The following is a 14932-nucleotide window of genomic DNA, read 5'->3' as shown; positions in this document are numbered from 1 at the left end:
GCCGCACCACCTCAGCCCGTGCAGGGGTGGGGGGGGGGGGGGGAAAAGGGGATGGGAGGGGGGCGCTCGGGCCGCGCCGCCTCAGCCCGCCGGGCCCGGGGCGTCCCGGCCGCCGTGGCCGCGCCAGCCCCGGAGCGGGGCAGCGGGTAACGGCGCCGGGGGCCGGGCGGGACCGGGCGGGTTCCTCCATCGCCCTTCCCTCGCGGAGGCGGCCCCGCCTGAGGCGGCTGCCGGGCAGCTCCGGGGCCGCGGGCGGGCACACCCCCACCGGGCCGGGCCGGTTCGGAGCCCGCCCGGGGCCGTCCGGCCGCGGGAGCCGCCAGAAGTTTCCCCGGGTTCGTCTTTGCCGGTAAAAGCGCCGGGTCCGTGCGTTGGGGATGCGGGGGGGGGGGGCTGGTTGGGGGGCGGTGGGGGGGGGTGGTCGGCCGCCCCGCGCCCACGGGCCGGCCGCTCGCCACGCGTGTGGCTGCCACGCGCGTCCGTGCCCGGGGACGAGGCACCGGGTGTCCTGCCCGGCGCCCTGGCCATGCGGCCGGTTTTTTGATCCCCCTCTTTGTCTTCCCTTCCTGCGCCCCCCCCCCCCGAGGCCGGCGGTGTGCGGGGCGCTGGCAGATTGAGAAACAGTTCTGTAACTTTACCTTCCGCTGTTCCGGAGCGGCTCCCTGCAGCCTGGGGGGGTTTAATGACTCCCTCACTTTTGGGGAGGTGGTCTTCTCTCGGATTACCTCCCGGTCTCTTCATTTGCTGACTATCAGCGGAGATGTGAAGGTGGATGGTCGGGATCCGTGGCAATTATTTGATGTTTCGCTCCAGGGCAGGGGTTCTGTGTTGATATATTGCTCGCTGTGCTGCTGACACTCTGTAAAATAACTCTGCTTCTTCCCCTCTGAGGTCTGCCAGGCTTTTTGGTTCTGGGACTGGTGGCTTGTCTTGCAAAGGTATTATGTTTAGTTGCCACTCTGAATAGGAAGTAATTAAAAACTAAAGCTCTCTTAAGAGAAAATAGTAGAAATGTTAACACTAGGACAGTTCAGGTTAAAGATCTCGGACTTGCTGCTTCTTTTGTAGAAGCCGCCTTTAGGTTTGTAGGCTTAGAGGAGCTCATTCCCGTTCTGGTGATAACTTGGCTAAAAGCAGAGAAGTCTCTGAAAGCTGCATCTCTGCCCCTGTGTTGGATTTGCTGAATATCTGGTTTTATTCTGTATGTCTCGCTGTGTGGTTGCTGTAAAGCTGGAGAGCCGGGATGGGGCAGAGCGCTGCTTCCTCTGTCCTGGAAGGGAGGGGACACGGTCCTGCCTGGGGCAGGGTGAGAAGGAGACTATTTCAAAGTGTCAGAGCAGCAGAGACATGTGGTCCGATGTCTGTTGTATTAAGAAAAGACTTTGCAATTAGTTCATCAATTCAGCTGTAAAAACAGGTTCCTGGCATTTTTTTTATCTGCCGATATTTAGGAATCTAGTACCGTGAGTGTTATCAGGCCACGGCTACGGGAGGTTGGCAATAAGAAGCCATCAAAGCATTACCTACCGCACAAGCACTGCAGCTGAGTAATACGAAATGGTGTTTAATCTTGGGATGGAAGGACATATGGCACAAATAATTTCTCAGCACTGAAGCGTGTGTTGTGGTTTGACTTTTAGTGCTGGGGGTGGTAAGCTTTTTGTTTGCTTTTTTATGCCTAAGCAGGTGTGGCTGGGAGCAGCAGGCAGGCTCCGATGATAGCATTTCGTTTCCCTTTTTAGCTCTGAGTCACAAACTTGCAGTATTTAGTCTGGTGTCCCTTTTTTACCTTCTCAGCTGAGATGCATCTGAGCAAAATCTGTTCCACTGAAGTGACTGGAATTGGAGTTGTGTGAGTGTCAGGATTTCAGCCTTCGCTGATGACTGCTGTTACTTTTCCTTTACTCTGTACTCTGCGTGCCACTGCCGCACCAGCAGGTCAGGAATGAAAGACTTTTTGGTGACCTACATAATTCTCCCCGTGAAATGGGATGACTTCAGAATGGCTCCCTATGGTAAACTTTTTTTCCTTGATTTGGCTAGGTCATCTTAAATAGCTCCAGCTAATAGCTAGTAGTTTTGAAAGCTTTTTTTTTTTTTTTTTTCTTTTCCCCTAATGTAGAGATATTACGATACAAAGGGAAGGTCGTTACAAGGGCTCTCATGTATACATAGAGAAGTATAGATCAAGTGAGTGACTGGCTGAGAGTTGCACAGAAAATCCAGTCAGAGAACTGGAAAGAGGCTGCGAGTCCTGACTCCCGGGCTCCCATGCTCCGTCTCCGGTCGCTCTCTCTTCCAGCGCGCTCTGACCTGGGCTTGAGCTACCAGAGAGGCAAACCCAGCGTTTGCCTTTCCGGGGGGGGAGGAGGCAGGGACAGCAGTGGTGGTTGAGATCTCCACAGTGCAGTGGCTCTGTGCTCCTTAAATACGTAAAATCAATTTTAAGTTATTAAGGGAAAAAAAAAAAAAAAAGAAGAAGAAAAAGCCTGTTGCTTTTTTCTTACTTAAGGCGTTTCGTGCTTAAATTTGGTGCCGACGTTTGACAGCTCATGTTTCTCCTCTGTGCCCAGACATGCTGTAGGTCTCACGTTTCACTTCAAGAGCCCTGTAGTTCGGCTTATTTGGCTTGTAAAGCTATTAAGCTCTCGCACAGCCAATTTGCCCTTGGAGCCCCAAGACCCGCTGCCAGGCACAAAGTGCTCAGCGGTGTGACTTGTCAGCCGCAGCCAACCCCAAAGCTCAGGCTGGCGTGTGCCTCCAAAGGCAGAGCTTATTTGTGAGAGGAGCAGCCTTGTTGCCTCGTGTGCCCGTGAACTGCTCCGGTGTCAGCGTGTGCTGCACAGACTGGCGGTGCTGTGCCTGTGTCAGCCCGTGCAGCAGCCCCGCGTTGCCCTCCCGTGCCAAAATACAGGAATCTTGCGCAACCGGAGGCAGCAACATTTGGTCCGGCAGCGTCTGCCAAGGTGAGGGCGCGATCTGCCAAGGCAAACAGGATTTTGTTGTTGATCGGTTGGTGAGAAGGGGAAGGGCATTTCCAAGGGAGGCGAGCAGCCGGTATTATTTGAGATGCTGCTGGCTGGAACTGGTCAGGCTCTCGTGAAGAGGCTCCTGGGGTGGTTTCAGGAGTTGGCTCCCCAGCGCGTTTCTGAGATCTCGTGTAGCTGAGGAGTGCTGGCATTGCCTGGGAGAGCAGCCAGGGGCTGTGCGAACAGACTCGGTAGCTGTAGCAAAGAATTTTTTTTTTAGTGGCGACAGTTGATGTGTGGGAGAAGAAAATGTATGTGTGCTTAATAAATATTGGCACTCAGCAAGAGCTTATCAGCTAATTCAGTGCTTCAGCTTTTGGAGAGCTGGGTTGTCTCTGCCACACTGAAAAGAGTTCCTTCAGATCAGGGGATAAATAGAAAATGAATATGAAAAATACATTTTTTTTGGAATTGTGCTAATGTAATGCTGATTTAGCTGCAGGCCAGTTCCCGCCTGCCTTCCCAAGCTCGCACAAGAGGCAGCTGCAATGTCTGCTCCTCCTCACGACCCCGGCCCCACGGACTGTGTGTGTGGGCCTTGTTCCACACTGAAGAGGGTTGAGAATAGAGCAAAGCCTGCAGATTTGCTCCCTGTTATTTGCTGGCTTGTGTTGTATGAACTCCTGTCTTTTAGGAAGGAGAGGCACGTTCACAAGCTGTGTTCCAGAGACTTTTGGGGCTGTACAAGTGGACTGGGTGACCTTCAGAGGTCCAGTCCATCACCTGGTCCAAGCTGGGACTGACTGCCCATCTATTTCTGCAGCCTGTCTTTGAAAGCCCCCAGTGATGGAAATGGCCTCTTCAGGTTGCCCTGTTCTGGCACACCATTACCCCTGCTATTGGAATGACTAAACTAGATTTTCCTTGCCACAGTTTAACTGCCTCACTACTTATCCTGTCCTCCATAGACAGCTCTTCCTTTTTTGGCAGTGACAGTTCCCATATATGAAGACATTTAATACATTTTCCTTTCTTTAATCTTCCCTTGGCAATTTCTTTCCATGCCCCAGATCACTCTTGTCGCTCTCCCTAAAACTGTCCAGTGATTTGCATCTGTTTTTCTTTAATGCTTCAACCAAAGCTACACAGAATTCCCTAGCCTGTGGCAATGGTGAAATGATTAATTTAAGTCTTGCTGGTGATATTTGTATATATATTTGAGTATATTTGGGTACTTGTTTGCAACATTGTAGTGGTCTCTGATTTCTGATGCATAGCTCTTCTGCAAAACAAATGCACCAGAATGCACTAAATTTCTGTGCTGGCAGGACACCATATTGTTCACCTCTTATTTTGTTTCCTCTTCCCGAGCTGCATGTGCGTACCTGCAGCGCCGTCCACCTGCACATCAAGGCAGTGCTGAAGCAACAGGTGTTCTGCAGGATCAAAGCCATAATTTCCCTTTAAATTCCTCCTGCTTTCCAGGGAGCAGTTTTTGATCTTTCACCTGTTGCTTTGTTCTTTCTCTGTTAGGTAAAAGCTAATTAAATGCTGCCTCTGTTGGCAGAGAAGTCCTTCACCTCTGCCTGCATTCCTGAGAGCCCCTGGAGAGCTGCAGTAGGACATCACACAAGCTCTTGTTTCATACGTGCATCTCCATCTGCTGTCCTTGGTAGGAAATGCTCACGGGTGTTTTCTGAGGAAGTGTTCCCTGGTCAACAGCCACCTGATACCACCTTCCTCGTTTGGCTATGCAGGTTTTGTGCTTTTAGAGTTCTGATGAAATAGCTGACCTAGCTAGAGGTCTGTTTATCCAGGCTGGTTGGAGTCTTGATGGCAATGGGGCACAGCTGAGCGGACTGTGCTGCCTGCAAAACGTTGTGGTGGCAGATAACCCTCTTCAGGTGTGCTGGAGGCTCAGGGCAGCTGATGCCATACAGGTTGCTCCACATCGCTGCTTCCGACTCCCTCAACACTGTGTTGAAACCGTGTGTTGTAACTTGGTGGTGGGAAGGAGGAATTGCAGCAGAGTTTTCTGTGTGTAGTCTTGCAGGGTGTGGTGAGAGGAAAGGTGACTTGCCCTTTAAACGTGGTTGAGGCAAATGACTTTCTCCAAGATGTAACCCAGGGCCAGAAACAGTTCTGTGCTATTTGGTGATCTGGACAAGAACGAGCATATGGCCCCACTGGGGTTTGGTTTTTGGGGCTGAGATGCGAAGATACCTGTTGTGTTTGGTGCGAGGAGGAGACATGAGTGTGAAGGACCTGCAAAGTAATTCTCTTATCCTAAACGCTTGCTGGGCACAGTGCATAGCAGGGTTGCTTGAGGCTTCTCCATCAAGTTCCAGCAAAGACTGAAATACAGAAACTGCTTATGCTGTGATTCAAGCTGACAAATCTGGAGATTGCCAGTTAAACCAATAGTTTGTCCTTTAATGAAGGCTCTGTCAACTACTTGGCAGTCTCATTTGCAATCCTCTGTCTGTGCAAATCTGTCAGAATCAGGACAGCTATCTTCCTTCCCTGCAGGTTTCACTCTGCTCTTAGAGAAATGCTGGTCTCTGTTTGTCCTTTCTGCCTTCTCACTTCCTCGTTTATCTGGAGATACCATTAAAACAGTGTTTAAAGAAATCAGAGCTATTCAGTGTTTGATGATGCTTGCTTTAGGCCCCGAAATGTCTCCTGCATCCAGTGCCACTGGTAGTACGAGTCAGGGCCTGTCTGCTCTTCTTTTAATTTCTGGCTGTCCTGTTGTGTGCTCACAGCCCGTGGTGTGGGACTTGTCACAAGGAGCACGCTGACCTGACCCCTGCATGTGCTGCCCCCGGACCTGGCACCGTGGCCACGTGTGCTGTGTGCTAGGTTGGACTGGCCTGTTCACAAGCGAGTAAGGCCATGTAAATACAAAGGAACAAAAGGAGATGTTTCCTCTCCTTGTGTATTTTTGGCAGAACAGAAACTGCCATGCCTCTGATGGTCTGCTTCCCAGCCAGGGATGGTAGCAGCAGGTAGAGCCTGCTCTGCGCTGAATTGTGTTGGGCTATCTCTGGGATTGCTTTGTCCAAGACCCACCTGCTGTTTCAGCACATCAAGTCTTCTTCCTGGTCTGTCTGCTAAATAGTTTATAGCTTGGGTGACCCCTCTGGACTCACTGTAGAGCTCCTCACCAGCAGCCCCAGTGAGGAGCACGTCTCATTTGAGTACAGAGCTTACTTGGTGGTTAGTTGGGGATCATACTCCACAGTTAGCTAAAGTTGCCTATCGCTGGATGAAAGGTTTGCCTTGGTTGGCACGTCATACTCTGCTATTGGAGTCTGCCTGCTCTGTTGAACACGAGTCTCTTGCCACTTATCTCTGGCAAGGCTCTATTTAACCATCACTGCTCAAAAACCAAACCGAAACAAAAGCCTCAAAGGCACAGCAGGATTATGCCAAAAATTGATAAGCTCAAGATGAACTTGTTTTGATTAATGTTTTTTTTGAGGATCAGTGGTTACTGTGGATGAAGCAGCAGTTTTTCTGTGCTGAAGGAATCCTCCAGGGTCTCCTCTGACTGTCTTTGACTTCCCCAGGACAGTGATACATTGGGCAGCTCTGCATCCCTGAGCTATTCCCTTAATGGGCAATTTTCAGTGACAAGCATTACCTTTCTGTTTCCTCCCCACAGCAGCTATTAAAATGTGGGGGTTTACTGCCTTCGTGTTTATTTCTTGCAGAGAAAAACATCCTGGGATTCAGTACCTCAGCATCTTTAAAACGTAGAGGTGATGTTACAGATCCAGGGCGTTTGGAGGCTCTTGCTTGAGTTGTAGGATTGATGCGGCAGTTGATGGGAGACCTCTTCCTTCTCAGACAGCGGTAGGCACATGCTGTGCTGTTGTTATACTTGTTCTAACGCTATTCATTCCACCTTCCTGGCAGATCTTCTGAATTTGGCTCCTGATTAAAGCTGACAGATAATGGAAACATTTCCTTGGTGATGTCTCTGGGGCGACTCCTCCGACGTGCCTCTTCAAAAGCTTCCGACCTCCTGACCTTGAATCCTGGTGGTGGCAGCAGTTCATCTTCCATACTCGATGGGGATATTCTCTACTCTAAGAACAATGTCTGCGTCCACCCACCTGAGCTGCTGCAAGGCATCGGGGAGCATCATCCAGGTGATAGGGCGTTGCAGACACTGCTCACTCACTCTTTTCCTCTCTCCTGGACTGTGTGTTTGTCTCAAATTCTACATCTTGGGCTCTAAAGAATGAAGAGGTGCCAGTGGGGGACAGGGCAAGGCAGTCTTATGGAAGACTAAGGAAAGCCATCCACGAGCTGATTCATCAGCTCTTCTTTTAGTAGGAAAATCGATTCTATTTCTCCTTTCTCTTCTTAGTCTAATTTGGAGTGACCTGTTTTAGTAAGTCCTTTTGTATTGCCGGAAGATGGACTGTTGTCATTTGAGGACAGTAACTTCTGTTGCTCTTTCAAATACGGGTATTGTTCAGGAAAGGCAAGTATCATCTTGTAACTGTCATTGCTAGAGTGGCCTCAACAGCCATTGGTAAAGCAAAAAGAAAGAAAACCCGATTGTGGCTGCATGCACTGGAGTAAATGAAGATAAATACTGCCCTGTTCTTTATTCTCATCTGTTACTGCACTCTTTCATGTTTTCATCAAAGAGAGCCGTGGCTACTGGCTTAGCTTCACAAAACTAATTATTCTGTGAACATTGACCCATGCTTCGCTTTTTGTGTGTGTGACTTCATTTTCTGTTGGCTTTCCATGAAAATTGTAGCCCTTTAGCTACGCTAAGGTAAATACTCTTGAGAAAGAAATGTTTAGCTGGCACTTGAAATTGTTTACCTAACAGTAGAAGTTTTTCATGTGGCAACATATATAAGAATTTACTCTTGATTAGTAATCCGTCCAGGAAGTTGAAGTATTTGCATGTCGTTTCTAGGTCCACTTAGGCCGGAGGGAATTTAGACTATTCAAAAGCCATATGCAGACTTGAAATTATTTCTAAATACTGAATAATGCTGAGCACTCCACAGTTCAGTTGGCAGAATTCTCTCCTGGTAAACAGAAGGGTTTGTTCTGCCCGTGTGTAACGGTGGTGAAGCAGGGGGAGGCGGGGATGGCCAGATTTCGGGCTTACGCGGTTTCCTAAGAAAAAAAGCTGTGTCATACCCGATTGTCCCTTTGCTCTCTCGAAGGCTATTTGTGCTTGTACATGGAAAAAGATGAGCTACTTGGGACGACGCTTATCCTCGCCTGGGTGCCAAACTCCCGCATTCAGAGGCAGGATGAAGAAGCCCTGCGCTACATCACTCCCGAGAGCTCCCCCGTCCGTAAAGCTCCCCGCAAGCGCGGCCGCCACACTCAGGGATTCGGCGTTGGCCGTCGGGCTTCCCCCACCGAGCAGGCAGAGGCAGTGGTCCTGAAGGGAGAAGACGCCTTGACTGTGTCACAGCCTGTGAAAGATGTGGCTCACATCGGCTCCCCCTCGTCGGAAGGGGAGCAGCTCCCGCAGAGCTGCCCTGCGGCAGACGGCACCCGCCGGTCCCCGCCGCCTGCCCGCAGCGACTCAGGAACCCTCTCAACAATCTGGAAGGAAGGTCTGGACTGCAGGCCAGAGCCGGGGGAGGACGAGGGCTCCTTGGAGCTGTCTGCTGATGACGTGAGCCGGGACAGTACTTTTGACTCTGATTCTGATGCCTTCTCTTCCCCCTTCTGCCTCTCTCCCATTAGTGAAGCCCTGGGGAAAAGCGGTAGTTCTGTGTTTCTGGATAACGAAAGCAGGTGAGTGTATCCTTTTCTCCAGTTTCTGGGTGAATAGCTGCGCTGCTGGTTGCTGAGCTTGGAGATGCTGAAGGAAACTGAGAAGCTTCAGAGTGGCATTGAGCTGGATATCCTGTCTTGCTTCAGACACCTGTATAGTTTACAGGAAATTAATTGTCTGCCAGTCACGCTTCTGATCAGTGAAGCCTGGCCCAAACATTCAGGGCTGTGTATGTACAGTATTTCAGGTGAACTGTCTTGAGCCCTGCAAGCAACATTACTACATTAAAAAGGTCCTTTGGTCTAATGGGCTCTGCTGAGGAGATGTGCTAGTTACTTCTTGTGGAGAGCCACATCAAAGTGTCTGACTTCCTCTGAGCCGTGGGTGCCTCTCTGCAAGGCACCGTTTTGACACGAAGTCTGCGTGTATGAGCTTGTTTTGCTGGTGTTCAGAACGTGGTCCCACTTAAGACATAAAAATAATAATTCTTGCATGTCTAACCTGGATATTTTAGTCATTGCTGGTATATCTAAATGTCAGTTCTTCTCAATGTCATCTTCAGTAAACTCTACATAAGGGAAAGAGGGCACCTTGGCAAAGGAATAATGTAGGATGCCTGCATGACTTACTGTAAATGTTTCTGGCTTTCTGGTCCGTGCTCTGTGCGGTCTATCACTCATCTTCATACTGGGGAGGGTGGGTGCACTGTGTTCATGAAGCACTGGGGGGCTGATTTTAAGGATATACAACTTCAAAACTATGTCTGAAATTAGGAAAAGTGAGTTCTCCTTTGTGCATGTCAGCAATGTACAGACTACATTAAGACATGACATTTGAAGAGCTTTTGCCTCTGTTTTTATGGGCTGATCTCAAGCCCAGAGAATGCCAGTAAGGACAAGGTTTATGAAGGAAGTATCCTAATTGATTCAACTCTCTCTGGGTATTTTAAAACAGTTTGGTGCCATGATCTCAGACTTTGTATCAGCTTTGCATTTGATATGTGTCCTGGCAGTATGCTTCTAATTAACTGTGAGCCCACAGGATTTTCTGAGCCTGAGCTCTGCAGCAGCAGTTTGAGCCGTACCTTGGCCTGGCCAGCACGGCTGTCCGGTCCCATCACGTCCCATCCCATCCCACCACAGGTCTCCTCTGGCTGCCGGGGGGCATTGCAAAGCAGCTGCGGGCTGCCCAGGATGGGCCTTTGGTTTCTAAATTGCACTGAACAACATCAGTTTGACAGTGACCTTTTTAGCTCTCTAGATATGATGCCTGATAGTCTTTTTTGACCAGTATTCATAGGGACGTAGAGGACTGGAAGCTACATAAATGTCACAAAACACACCTTGAAAAATGTTTACAGCGAGGTCTTGGAATGGTATCATTCATAAAACTGACTTTATTTCATTGGTTTCTAGGCTTTTTGTCCCATTCAGATTGTGTTCTAGCGCTGGGCTGAACACAACTGGAGGTTGAAACTTTAGTTGCGTGCACTTTCAGAGAATGTCACGTTGGCTTGGAAATTTCTTGGCCTTGGCTTAGAAAACCCCCAAATCCACTGCAACCAAACCAAAGCCTCTGTTTCTTTAAGGTGTGTAAAGTTGTTTTGTTTTTTTTTTTTTTTTCTTGTGTGCTTGAGCTGTCTCTATCACTCTGGGAAAAAAAAAAAAAAAGAGTGATGTTTTGGGGGGGGGGTTTTAAGCGTTTTTTTGGTAAATAAAGTATAATTAAAATGCTTCTGTGAACATTTCTGAGTTCCAGCGGCAAGATACTTAAAGGAAAGACATTCTTGTCGTTCCGTGGGGGGGGGGAAGCTGTGGGCCAGTTCACCCGCGCCCCCCCCCGAGTAAGGGGTCGTTACCCCCGCTTTAGCGGCTAGAGGCGAGGGACGCGCTCAGAGTAACGTCCCAGCAGCCGAAAACCAGGAGACTGACCCCGTCCTGGGGAGAGGCCAGCCCTGGGCCAGGGCCAGGGGCTGTGTGCGCACCCGGGGAGGGGGGCTGGCAGAAGGGTGCGGGGGCACGGCCAGCGGGCAAGGAGCCGGCTGGGTTAACTGTTTTGCAACGCTTACGCTCTTGAGAGGCTAACGTGTCAGGGAAGGAAGGAAGGAAGGAAGGAAGGAAGGAAACGCAGTTTATTATTGCACGTTCACCACCTCGCCGGCGCATCCACACAGCGCTGCCCGGGTGTTGGGCAGCCAGGCTCGGGCGAGCCCTCTGCCGGCATCCCTCGCGTGCTGCCCGCGCCCCGACAGCTCCAGCCACGCACAGCCCGGCTTTGCGAACACGGCTCCTCGGCCTGGTACACTTTTCTTTGCCTTTTTTTTTTTTTTTTTTCTGTCTTTTTTAACTCCTCTGGCACCAGTCTGGAAGCCTCATACCGTGTATGCAGCTCTCATAATTTGCAGCAGATTAATAATACAGACCTTTCATTGTTTGGGACTTCAGACTTGAAAGGCTTTTGTCCAGTGTGTTCATTTTTTTGATGCCAATTTTTTTCTTCCCCGTAGAGCCCCCTTGCATGGTATCTGCAGGATCTCACGAACTGTTCCAGTCAGGGACTTTGCAAAAGTCCTGTGAAAAAGCATTCTCTTATTTCCTGCGTTTCATCCCAGTGTTTCGGGGTGCGGGGGATGTGTTTCAGAAGTCAATACAAGCATGAGAACAGCTTCCTTGTTTCTTAAGGTTTTTTTTTCCTGCTGGCTGCTTCCCATCTGAGCCAGAATTGGAGTGCGAACAAAGTTTGCGCTGCTGGCAGATTGTTTCAACTCTTTTTCCCTCCCTACCCCCCCGTCACCACCTCCTCCCTCCAAAGAGGAACGAATGTTTCTGGTTATTTCCCTCTGCACTGGGGAGTTGTTGTAAAGAGAACTGTGCTTTTCCCCGTGATGGTTTCAGGAGCCGAAGCAATGCGTTGCACGGGTGTTTCAGCCCAGCCATCCTTCTTTCCATGCAATTAGGTATCGTCAGAAATGGAAAAATGTGACATTGTGGAAGAGTTAGGACGTACGTGCGGACTTGGATCAGATGAGGTCAGGGGCTCACCAGCCTATCTGCGTGACCAGGAGTCACCCATCCTGCGTGCCTCCTGGAGCATCCTCGCAGGAGCTGGCCTGGCCCTGGGCCGGAGGGAGCCAGCCAGCACCCGCCGCTGCGCGCAGCGCTGGGACGGGGAGGAAGGTCGGAGGTAGGCTTGGAAGCATTGCACAACAAGTCAGGCATTTTAAATCAACAGCTCGCCTTGTAGAACATAAGGAAATAAAAACGTATCCATTGTTTTTTGAGTTTTTTTCCTCTTCGCTTCTCAGTTTGAGAGGCTGCCAGGGATCCCATGCAGTGATTGATGCTTTCCTCCCATTTACACAATTCCTCAGGCTAGGAGCTGTGGGAGTGTCCCAGCACCAGTGTACACATTCTTGCTTCTCTTTTTAGATGAGCCTGGCACTTCTGCTGCATCGTTCACTCATCTCATGGAAAGATGGCTTTGCTCTCTTGGCTTTTGTGTCCTTGTTAATTCTGGGGGCCCCTTTCTGCTCATCGTACGTGGTTCCTGCAGGGAGGTAGCTCTCGTAGGAAATGCCTGTATCGATAGCAGCTTTGTCATTGACTGCATGTCTATAGGAAAGGAGTGATACTGGAAATAAAATTGTTCTATTCTGTTCCTTTTCTCCCCTGTCACCATTGTTTGCTGACTGTCAGGAAACATTTGCCTTGTGGTCTGAAGGGTACTAATTCAGGGCAACTGTACTCTATACCCAGCTTTGGCTTGTTGCCGCCCTGCTAAATGACTCCGCTTCCATTTTCCCCATCAGTAAAGTGAAACTAAAAGCCTTTTGTTACATCCTGGCAACCAAATAGCATCTGACACCTATATAATGTCTCTCAACCAATGCTTCTGAAGTTATTTTAACTGACCGTGACATCAGATCTATACCAGTCAGATGCGGAAGCACTTAGTGCTCTGTAAGTAGGGTTTGTTTTGTTGTTGTTTGTTGTGGGTTTTTTTTTTTTTTTTTTTCCATGCTGTGCCAGAGTGATCTGTGGTTAACAGGAGCTTTCCTTAGCAATGGGTGGTAGGGCTGCAAAAGGCTTTTCACTCTGGTAATAAACTACAGTTGCTGTTAGCTGACGAGCACCATACAAAAATGCTGAAGAAGACAAGCGAATGCTGGCATCGGTTCCTTCAGTAACTTCAGGTTGGGATGTTGGTTGATACAGTCAGAATTTGGACCAAGAAGCCTCAGTGGTGGAATCGTACGTGTGGAGCTTGGGGCAACATCTGGCCAGATGCTGGAGCTCTGCAAACGGTCCCGCCGGTGAGGGAATAGGCGCCAGCCCACGCTTCCACAGCATTTGCTTTAAAGCACAAGCAGAAGTGATGTCACCAGTGTGGTCATGGATCTCGATGCAAGAAGGAGACGCCGTGCATAAGAAGGTGATAATTTTAGCAGCCAGTAATAAAGATTATGAAACATTTTCATAATGGCGCTAAATGATGGTAGAGGTCTCATGCTGTCTGCATGAGAACCGCGTTCATACAGCAGACGTGAATTCACAGCACTATTACAGGCGGTCTAGGCAAAGCACACAACAGAAGGAAAAACCCTTTTGGCGTCGCAGTTGATGCAATTTTTACAGATGTGTTGCACATCCTGTTGTTAAGCCTCTTCCCAGGGAGCTAATCAGTAAATTACCTTCTCACGAGGGAGCGGAGGCGCAGCGTTGCGGAGGGTGGCAGCAGCTGCAGGAGCGGGTGGTAACAGAGCGCACGGTGTTGCATCATGTTGTTTTGGCAGCTCACCTGAAAGGCCTAGTGCTGTTCAGACCTCTGCAGAATAAACACGAGGCAAAATTATAGGGGAAATGAGCTGAAATTAGTGTGAACTGGCAGGAGCTCTGGAGTCATCAAGAGGTTGGGAATTCATCGCTGTTGTAACAGAAGTGATTGTATCTTTGGCACCAGGGGAATTGGTCACAGACTTCAAGATCTCCTGCAACTTCTTGCGGTATCTTGTGCCGTGCTGCCTCATTTGTGAGGAGTTCAGCTCTGGGGATGAGCACCTGGGCTGCCTCGCCGCTCCTGGTTCAGGCTCCAGTTCCCCAGGACCTTGCCTGAACTAGTGCGACCTGATTCCATTTGTACCCCCAAAATATCCCCAAACCCTTCTTCTGCAGAAAAATCCTCATTTTTCCATTCCCTTTGAGTCATGGGGTAGGTGTAAACTTCATCTAAGCCGGTACTTTTGGGTGGTCTGCGCAGAGCCAGGTACTGGGAGGAGGAGCTGGCCTTGGCCTTTGCTGTCAGCAGTGCTGTGCAATCAGTTAAAGTTGTTACCGGCTGCAAAGCTGAGAAGGTTGGACAGATCCAAGAGATTGCGGAGGCATACGGCTCTATCTTGCTTTATATAAATATTTGAACAGCAAGAACATTAATTATAGCAGGTTTGTTTTTTCCCTCCGTTGATTCGCTGCCAGATTTCTGTGGAAAAAAAAAAAAAAAATAAAAATAGTGACAGCTAACTTGAGATCAGGAATTGCAGCTAGCGGGATCGTGAAGCTATTTATTTGGGATTTCAGAGGAGGGATAGTCAGGGGCGAGAGCAGGTGGTGCTGAAGGAAGAGACCCCACGGCCACGCCAAGGGGAGCGATGGCGGAACGAGGTGCAACCGCTTCGTCTGTGTGTCCGTCCGTCCGTCCGTCCCCCGCGCGTTTGTGGGGCGCCGGGCGCTGCTCGGGGAAAACTCGGCACTCCCGCTTCGGCTGCGGCTCCGCGGTCGCGGGAAGGGGCCGTGACCGTGACCGTGATCGTGTCCGTGGGCGCGGGGCCGGGCGGTGGGCGCGGCGCGGCCGCCAGGGGGCGGGCTCTGCCCAGCGGCGCGCCCGCGCGCTGCCCGGTCCCGGCGGCCGCTTCCCCCCCCCCCCCCCCCCGTTCTGGGGCACCCCCGGCCCCGCTGCCCCCCCCACACCCGCTGCCCCCCGGCCCCGCTGCCCCCCCCCACCCTCGGGCATCCCCCGGCCCCGCTGCCCCCCCACCCCCGCTGCCCCCCGGCCCCGCTGCCCCCCCACCCTCGGGCATCCCCCGGCCCCGCTGCCCCCCCCCACCCTCGGGCACCCCCGGCCCCGCTGCCCCCCCACCCCCGCTGCCCCCCGGCCCCGCTGCCCCCCCCCACCCTCGGGCACCCCCGGCCCCGCTGCCCCC

The 14932-nt window shown here is 50.8% G+C and overlaps 1 protein-coding gene across 9 annotated transcripts in view; it reads left to right on the top strand.

Annotated features, from left to right (window-relative positions):
- Window positions 1-88: 88 nt before the first annotated feature.
- Window positions 89-14932, top strand: part of TBC1D16 (TBC1 domain family member 16) — a 32794-nt gene continuing 17950 nt past the window's right edge. For 2 of the 9 annotated variants that reach the window (XM_032989954.2, XM_032989951.2), the window contains exons 1-3: window positions 157-349; window positions 6891-7126; window positions 8171-8756. In XM_032989954.2, coding sequence (XP_032845845.2) covers window positions 6949-7126; window positions 8171-8756 — 764 coding nt within the window. In that variant the 5' untranslated portion in view covers window positions 157-349; window positions 6891-6948. The other 7 variants (XM_042802329.1, XM_042802328.1, XM_042802326.1 and 4 more) reach the window with 7 other exon arrangements.

This window comes from Tyto alba, unplaced genomic scaffold (genome assembly GCF_018691265.1).
Source record: "Tyto alba isolate M040663 unplaced genomic scaffold, T.alba_DEE_v4.0 Super-Scaffold_39, whole genome shotgun sequence".
NCBI lineage: Eukaryota > Metazoa > Chordata > Aves > Strigiformes > Tytonidae > Tyto > Tyto alba.
Note: the sequence above shows the minus strand (reverse complement) of the source record. Positions and strands in the feature narration are given on the sequence as shown.